This window comes from Macrosteles quadrilineatus, unplaced genomic scaffold, assembly GCF_028750875.1.
Source record: "Macrosteles quadrilineatus isolate MER2022 unplaced genomic scaffold, UCM_ALF_1.0 Scaffold_8__2_contigs__length_117827958, whole genome shotgun sequence".
NCBI lineage: Eukaryota > Metazoa > Arthropoda > Insecta > Hemiptera > Cicadellidae > Macrosteles > Macrosteles quadrilineatus.
Genome location: NW_026542601.1, coordinates 58,685,560 through 58,694,655, shown reverse-complemented (window position 1 = coordinate 58,694,655; position 9,096 = coordinate 58,685,560). Strand labels below are relative to the sequence as shown.

At 32.2% G+C, this 9,096-nt stretch overlaps 1 protein-coding gene across 1 annotated transcript; it reads left to right on the top strand.

Moving 5' to 3' along the window:
* LOC128999246 (drosulfakinins-like) lies at window positions 1–3,882 on the top strand. Its single transcript, XM_054425646.1, has 3 exons — window positions 1–20; window positions 1,891–2,150; window positions 3,807–3,882. The coding sequence occupies exons 2-3, from the start codon at window positions 1,894–1,896 to the stop codon at window positions 3,880–3,882; spliced, it is 333 nt and encodes a 110-aa protein (XP_054281621.1). The 5' UTR covers window positions 1–20; window positions 1,891–1,893.
* The last annotated feature ends 5,214 nt before the right edge of the window (window positions 3,883–9,096 follow it).

Genomic DNA, 9,096 nt, shown 5'->3' with positions numbered 1-9,096 from the left:
CATCCACAGCCACTTGGCAGGTAAGCATCCACCATCCACCATCCACCATCGCCATCGTAATCCAACTAAGCTTTTTAATTCAATTACATTTATTAGGTACATAATGTTAATGAGTTCCACCTGATGCTCAAAATCTTAGATCAGGAATATTTCGTACTGCATGATTAAAAATAATACTTTTATCTTACCGATTTAAAGGTATCATAAAATTGAGGGAAAGGATCTACCAACACCATCTTATTTTTCAATTTCAAGAGACACCAAGATTTATTAAACTTTATTCAACAAAACCAAAACTAATGTGGTAGGAGTTCCTTGAACCTTGGCGCAAAAGAAATACCTATAAGGTATTATAAATTTGCATGACAAATTGCATGTCTAAAAAAACTACTTTTTATTAAAATCAAATGTTTCGATAAATTTTACTGTCCCTAAACTTTAACGTCCCTTTTCAATCCCAACAGCTGATTGTACTATACTCTGAAATTTATCTCATCATGACTGGTAGGGAATAATTTTACTTACTATTTAATAGATTTTGGAGTTGATGGATTAGAAGTATACTGAGAATATAGTTGGTAGTTTGTGCCTAATCTGTTATCTATGACAAGTTCTAGAAAATGTTGTGTTTAAAATTTATTTTCCTAATTCATATTTTTGTGATTTTTTTTATCATGGAATGAATCAGTTTTGGATGTGATACAAAATTTATTTAAATTAAATTGTTAAACCAGTCATAAGGGTGGTATTTAAATTCCAGCTTATTAGAAACTCTTTAAAAATAAACATGTATTGCAAAAGTTATACAATTTGTTACAAGGAATTTATTCAGAATGAAAGTTAACTTAGATAAATAATCTGAAACCCCACCATAATTTTAATTTGATACTGCCATACAAAACATAGTAAATTTCTTAATATAAATAGTGTGACTCATTTTGACAACATTATCTGTTTGATTCAATTTAAGTGTATTGTCAACCTTAAACTTTAAAAAAAAATTAAAAAATTAGGCATTAAAAATGATAATCATTAAATAATTATCTTTTTTAAATTCTTAATTAAAAAAAAAATCAAACGCCACAATGCTCAGTACAAAAGCTCTCGTTTTCTCAAGAAGTAAAATAAAAACTCGTTTGTTTTTTAAGAAGAAAAAAACCATGTTTATTAGTTTTTTTAAAATTATGTTTTTAAAGATTGCACACTTTTTAGGGTTTACTAATTAAAATTATTTACTAATAAATATGATTAATCATGTTTTTTTCAAGCCTTCAAAACATCCCTATAGGATTTTAATAACATTCTTCAATATTTATCATTTCAAATTAACTGTAGATATTTGATGTCCTCAGATATATTTTTTATCCAACTTAGATTCAATCAGACCCTGAAGATTTCAGTCTTAAAAACCCATGGTTTCATTCGTACTGTCTTTTAAGTTCATAAATTTGTATTACAAACACTGAAACTTCCTACTCTGAAAGAAAATATTATATTAATAATTAATAAAATATTAATAACTCATATTATCAACGAATTCATACAATTCAACTGTTTGATTTTTTAAATGAATAATAAAATCACATTAAAAAGTGTGTATTTTTAACAGCAGATCTATTTTTTTACTAAAATAGTATATTTTCTTTATATTGAATAATTTTAAAAATATTTCGTTTAAACTATCTAAAACGTAGGAGTTTCAACCCCTCTGAATCCATAAGTACCAAAAAACCCGAAAGGCTTAGGCCTATAGGAAACTAGCTATGGATTGTAAAAAACATGCTTTTCTACCAATATTAATAAATGAAGTCCACTACATAGTGAATTGCTTACAAGTGATTTTATAACTGTACAAAAGTAGTTATCCCTTAGCTATTTCAATGTTGTCAGACCATGAGCTGCAGTACTATGACAGCTGTACTAGTATCACTAGGAGTGTACCTCCTGCTACAGCAGCCCGGAGCCAGTGGGGCGGCGCCCCCGGACACAGACCCCAGCGGCGCGGCCAGGGCACCCTCACGACGCAGAGTGCTGTTGTCGCCACCCCTACGCGCTCGCCTGGAGCCTGTACTGGGCGACTTGCTGATAGACGACAACGACGACCTACTAGACCTTGGCAAACGGACGTTCGACGACTACGGCCATATGAGGTAGGGCTGTAGGGAAGGAATTATTTTGACTTTAAACCCTTATTTATACAAATTCTACATTGTCATACACTGTCTTAAAAAAATACCCCGTATACTTTTATTATTCGAACATTACACAGAGAAGACCAGAAAACTGCTAGAATAGTTTGTTATCGTAATCAAACAGCGTAAAATTTAAGAAATCAAATATAATGTCCGTAATATAATGATACAATTGGCATAGTTGACGTTTTGAATATAAAGTCAACAAAATGAGTACTGCAGAGTTATATAGATTTTAGTTGTAAGTTATTAAGATTTTGTAAAATTAACTTAAAATACCCCCGCCGCAGCAAACCTGCAGACTAAGCGAATTTCCATTAACCTGATTGGATTTACACTAAAATGCCTCCATAAAAATAGCACATTTATTTTCTATTTAAATAGAATTAGTTTAACGAGTACTTAGGTTTGCTGCAACAGGGAGGGTAAAAAAGATTTTTTTATAAAATGATAATAGTTTAGTAAGAAATAAAAGTATTTTCCAAAATCGATCAAAATATGTTCATAAACAAGCAAACTACAACAGTTGACTTATTCTCCATAAGAATAACATGGGAATTTTAAAATTACAATTTTTTTGAATTTTCTCCGTAACAATTAGGCGCATAATAATGCTTCAATATACTAAATTATTTGTTTTTTTAAGCTCTACAAAATAGTTTAGAAAGAAATTGTGAAATTTTGTGTTTTTAGGGTCAAAAATGGGAAAAACCTATTTTTACCCCATAAAACCCCCCATAAACCCCCATTCCCATAGTCCGATCATGCTGGTTCGCGAACTCATTCAAGTTTATCCCGCCTTACACCTTCAAACCAAATTTTATCAAAATCGGACAAAAATTACTCAAGTTATCGTGCGGATGGACACACATATATATATATATATATATATATATATATCTCTATATATAGATATATAAAAATTTGAACGAATGGTGTTTTTGGCCTCTGGGGACATCAAAATGAAAAAGTAAATCGGTCCCGGGCTTAGGTCTTACCATGAGACCTACGGTAATAGCTACTTCCCTATAGGGAAATTCGCTAAAACAGGAGGAAAAAATATGCATTAGGCCAACTACAGTGCCCTTAACGTCATTTTCAAATTGTCCACGATTTACTTACATCTACAGTAATAGATTTTCTTAAGGTTGGTTTTAGAACAGGTCCGTTAATGATGGTAAAAATGTTACCTCGCCTCATTTTATAATAATTACTCTACCATAATAAGTTACCATGAGTAGTACTATATCAAACTTTTTAAGGCAGAGGTCATATATTTCGTTTAGCTATATAGATTGCCTGCATTTATTTGACCAGAGGCATAGAAATAAAAGTCGAGTTATTAGATACAAATTTTACACTATTTGTGAAATTTCAGCAAAGTATGCAAGATATTTGTTTCATGAATAAATTGTTACCTACCTGTCTGTTGTGTGTTAAAGGACAGTGCTGCTATACAGGTTTCGTATTTTTGACAATAGTTTTTTGTAAGTCTGATGAATCAAATACAGTATTCTTAAGCTAATTAAGATATTTTTGAAATGATTTATTTTTACTGTTCACTCATTTACAATGCGTATTTGCTGTAAATAATAAAGTTTTAACGTGTTGCAGATTCGGCAAGCGAGGGGACCCTGAAGATAAATTTGACGACTACGGACACATGAGGTTTGGCCGAGGCCATGTCTAGTAGTTTAAGTTATTTTTGTAAATAATAATAAATAAAATTGTAAAATATAATGTTTCAATATATATCCAGCAAAATTATTCCTGAAGAAAATTGAATAATCTTATTATAGTAAAATAACTCTTGAGAGCAACAACGATTGTTAATTCGGTAATCGGATTAATTATCTATTACTATATTATTAAAGTGATACGTTCAAATTTATTTGATTTTACACTATTTTTTTACACTAAACATTTATTCTCTCGTCACTCTCGTAAAATGCCACTGGCGTAGAAAAAATATATATTTTTAAACGGTCAAGGCCATTTACCAAATAAAATTTTAGGCATATGGCACATCAAATTAAAGCTTTGAGTGTGTAGATTTGTTGAAAATTATTGATGTGAACAAATTTCTTACGCGTTCAGCCCCACCACAGGCCGATTTCCAAAGGGCTACGCCTGACTTGCTTCCAAAGTTCAAATGATTTTTAATTTATTTAATGAAACAGCTGGTCAATGCAATAAACTGGTGTTTGTTTATTTACTCGAAAAACATGTTTGTGATGGTTTATGTAGATTGAGGAAATAATTAGCATTATTTAGTAAGAGCAGGGTTATGTTTGGTTGTTTTAAAGAAAGGTTGTATAAGTTTTGTAAAGTATTGCTCAAAGTTTCATTTTATAGTTTATATAGTAAGCTAAATGTAAAGAGGCTTGACTAAAATTGAAGAATGATGGTAAAACATATCATTCATGAAGCATCAATATGAAGTAATTGATGCTATTGCTACACTGTGGCAACACTAAGGTATGTTGTCATATTCTTTTGGCTCTATTAACATCAAAAGAAGGGGTTTGAAAGTAAGTAGGTTTACACTTTTAAATCAGATTTCCTTTTCAAATTAAATCATAGACTTTAAAACACACATCAACACCGAGGCGTATACGCCTTGCATCAACACTACTTATACACTTCAATTACTGTACAGTCACATTTTTTTCCCGTTGGAAAGCACGGGTATAGCAGCTCGTATCAGAATTTACTGATGACTTCAATGCCAATTTGGTGTTTCACGACGCCTTAGATATGATTCTGCAACATGTGCAGCACAAGTGTACAAAGATTGCTGAGCATTCGGTAGGGCGTAATGTCCGTGGGGTTTTAAGGGGAACGGTAAATAATTTACGTCTTAGACAGAATGTTAGGGAGAAATTATTCTAGTTAGTAATTATGAGAATTTTTAAGGAGGGTTAAGAGGCTTAAATGGTGTTCGTAAAATTAATTGAATTTGTGAATACTGTATATGAAGAAGCTACAACAAAATGTAAAAGATCCAGCTATTATAAAAAATTATCGAAATTAAAATTTTCGTCCCCTATAAATATTAAAACGTGAAAGGGTTTTTTTTATTTCACGATTCTGAATCAGCCACTTGACGGATTTTCATGATTATTGTGTTGAACGAAAGATAATTTTGAGAACTAGGGAATGTCGAAGCCATAATTTTAGTTTAGGATTTCAGTTTTTTTTTTAAATAAGTTTAAAATTGTATGACAAAAAATTGTTAAACATACCTCGTCAGACAATCCTTAACATGTCTGACGAGGTATGTTTAACCATTATTTGTAATATTAACGCAATTTTGGGGCTATGCAAATGAATTTTAAAATTTTAAAAAGTTTAGCAGCCGACGCTAACATCTTTGACTATTGCTAACATTCAACACTAGCTTTTGGTATAAAACCATTTGCTTAACGTAACAGCTGTAAACATTAGGAGTGTGTGACAAAAAAATCAGCATTTGGATAATGGCATAGGGTTGACTTATTTATACTATATGTAATGCTATACTCATTGATACGTTCATTTATTGGGCAAGAGGATGACAGACTATTTAAATATGCATGGTAAAATGCTAGATGTTCTAATTTATTTTTTATAGCAGTCTTTAAAATTTTAAGTTTGTTTTAGTGCAATATAATTTGTTTTAACTAACAGCTGGTTGAATACAAAAATATTCTTTAGATCTATCAGGTTAGTTTATTATTCTCTGATTTTGCCATTGATTACAGGAAATAAGTAAGATTCTATAACCATTTATGTATACAAATCGAGGTTTTGCCCCCGAGTCTTCATACGAAAGCTTATGCAAATTATTTTTCTGTTCCACTTTTTGAAGAAAGAATAGGAAAATAACAACGTTTAAATGTTTTAATTCATCTTGGAATTTTTTTGTTTACAGTAAATGTTTAACCGCATGAACTTGGCTTGGATTAGAAATGGAAATATTGATATAACTTCAGTTTTAGTTCGCTACTCAATTCCCGTACGTAGGACGGGCCAACAGCTCGTATGTGTTAAATTATTTTATATATTGTATCCTGTCCTCTAAACACTGCTAGATACAGCGCCGATAAAAGAAGTAAAGTAGGAAAGTGTTTGGGCAGAAAGTGGATATGAAACATTCATGCACGTAATAGTGCCTGCTAGCATTGACCAACTACTGAGGTAGTCAGTAAATAGATTTCGATAGTATTTCGTAAATTTACGAGACAAAATGAATCCAATGCCTACCTTTTAAATATTGTATTTGTTGACAGTTTTTATCTGAATAAAACTACTAAATTAAAATGCATTATTAATTTGTTGATTTTTAGATCTACACTATAGAGAGTGATTTTCTTACCTCAATTAATTAGGTCACAACTGTAAAAAAGTTGCCTATTTAAAAAACATAAACTGTTTCGTCTGTGATTGTGGTTAAACATTTGACTGAAGGAAAAGCTGCTAAATTACAATTCACATTTAAACTAACTGTTATAAAGAAAGTCGGTCAGCATCACTGGATCATTGAAAACTAACTCTGGAAATAGATTAAACGTGTGGAAAGTGGAGCCCTAAAGAAAATTATCTTTCTAATTACCATTCACAGATGCACTATACCTTAAGTTGACACCACAATCGTAAAAATCGGTTGAGTAGGACGGCTGGAAATGGATTTACAGAGGAAACCCGTACTGTATTAAGTATACAGATCGATTACCTTTCTCTAAAACATTGTCACCCACAATTTGCTGGACTCACAGCGTCAACGATTTTAAAGAAGTACAAGGCTCTCCTGCAAGACCCAACCTCGCTTTATCTCCATAAATTATATTCACGAATGAGCCATCGCATCTACCATAAGGATAAATCTGCATTATAGAAGACTCGTATATTTCATCAGCGACCGGTTACTTGACCTCTGCACAGCAGGGGCCGCAGTCCACATGCCGCACCATGTGACCGGTCAGTGTTCAGTGTTGGTTGCCAAATCCGCCCCGGGCGGTGACGATCCTACGTCAACGTCCCCGCGTGCCCACCCCGCCAACTGTGTGACATCAACAGTTGATTCTGTATATAACAAAAAACGCAAAAACTAAACAGCTGCTCTGTTCAAACCGTAACTGCAAGAAATGATTTTATCAAATAATAAGGGGGTTTGACAATAACCTTTTCCTGACTGAAGAAGAGGTCCAATAATCTTCCATCTATATGGACCCGCTGTAGCAATTACTTTCAATATTTCTTTACATTAAATGTTTATAATTATTATTACAAAGTCGAATAAACGACTCATAGAGTGTGCTACAGTCTAAGGTTAGTAGATATAATAGGACAATATGACCCCACTTTCGGCGTTTTAGAGGCACTTTTAGGGCACTTTTTATATGGGAAAAATGAGAAAAAAATGGAAGAGCTTTTTTTGGCCACTTTTTTCAAAGACCCAGCTCTCGACCTATACACCCCTATATAAATTTTCTACTTTTGTTAATACTAAAAATCACGTCTGGAATATGGCTCATTTTTTGGCCACTTTTTTAAAAGACCTGGATCTCGTCCAATACAAGCCTATATAAATGTTCAAACTCTATTAAAATTTCAAATCCACATCCATTCCCATGTATATTTTCAAAATCATGTGAGGTTTGTGCGTGAACTCGGGCATGCTCCCGGCTTATGACGTGCTCCCTTGGACATCCTTAGTGGAAATCCATGAGTTCTGGCTACTTGGGAACCCAAGCCATTTGACATACAACGAATCACCTTTTTTCCTAATTATCTTCTCTACCAAATACATGTCCTTATACTTGGTCTTTAACAACTCCTCTGTATAGAAGCCTCCCCTGATTATATTGCCATTTTCATCTTTCAAGATATAAGTCACAGGCTTTGTATTCTTAACTTCTGCTATTGTAAATAGTTCCCCTGTCCAATTTGGAGTATAACCTTTACTAAAAACATGTTTATACTTGGAAATCCTTACGCTATCACCTACCTTATATCTTGGCTTTTTAACTTGCTCTACTTTAGAAGTCAACCTCTCATGTACATATTTACTATTCTTAACATTTACTTGGTTAGGCTTCATTCCTATAGATCTATGCACTTTATTATTATATTTTCGAATTAACTTTGGAAGTAAATCCAACCATTTATAACTCCCCTGAGCACTAAATTCCCTATATAACCAATTCTTTAAAGTTCTCTGAAACCTCTCCACAATTGCGGCCTTAGTTGTAGAAAATGTGTGATAGTGATTAATATTTAATTTTTTCATTAGTTTGCTAAAATATTGATTAAAAAATTCTTTTCCATTGTCAGATTGAATGTTTTTAACCCCCTTTGGTAGAATGGTTTTAATGGCTTCTGTAACCACTAACCCTGTCTTATTCTTTAGTGGAGCAGCATAAGCTTTTTTAGAAAATGTATCTATTAAAGTTAAAATATATTTATTGCCAGAATTTTCTCTAGCATAGTTTTGCATATCAATTAAATCTATTTGTACGGTTTCATTTATACCTAATACTTTGAAAGACCTTCTAATGAAATTCTTTCTTGCAGGTTTATGAAGTTCGTATGCAATTTCATTCATTTTTTATAACATCATCCTTTCCTGTAACTCTAAATACATCACCATTAGCCCCAATCAATAGATTATCTTCCATTCTTTTAAATACATAGTTTTCTGGTATATATGGTCTATTATCTATATACTTAAATCCACTCAAAGATGTGGGGTCAGCAACTAATAAATCAGGATTATATTCCATCAAATTAAATTTTTTTTCTCCATATACAAATTTTGATCCATCATAATGCATAGATTGTGACATTAGACAAATATCATCCAAATGTTCCCCCTCTGGTAGATTTCTTATGAATTGTTTTTTGGCATCCCAACATTTTTCTT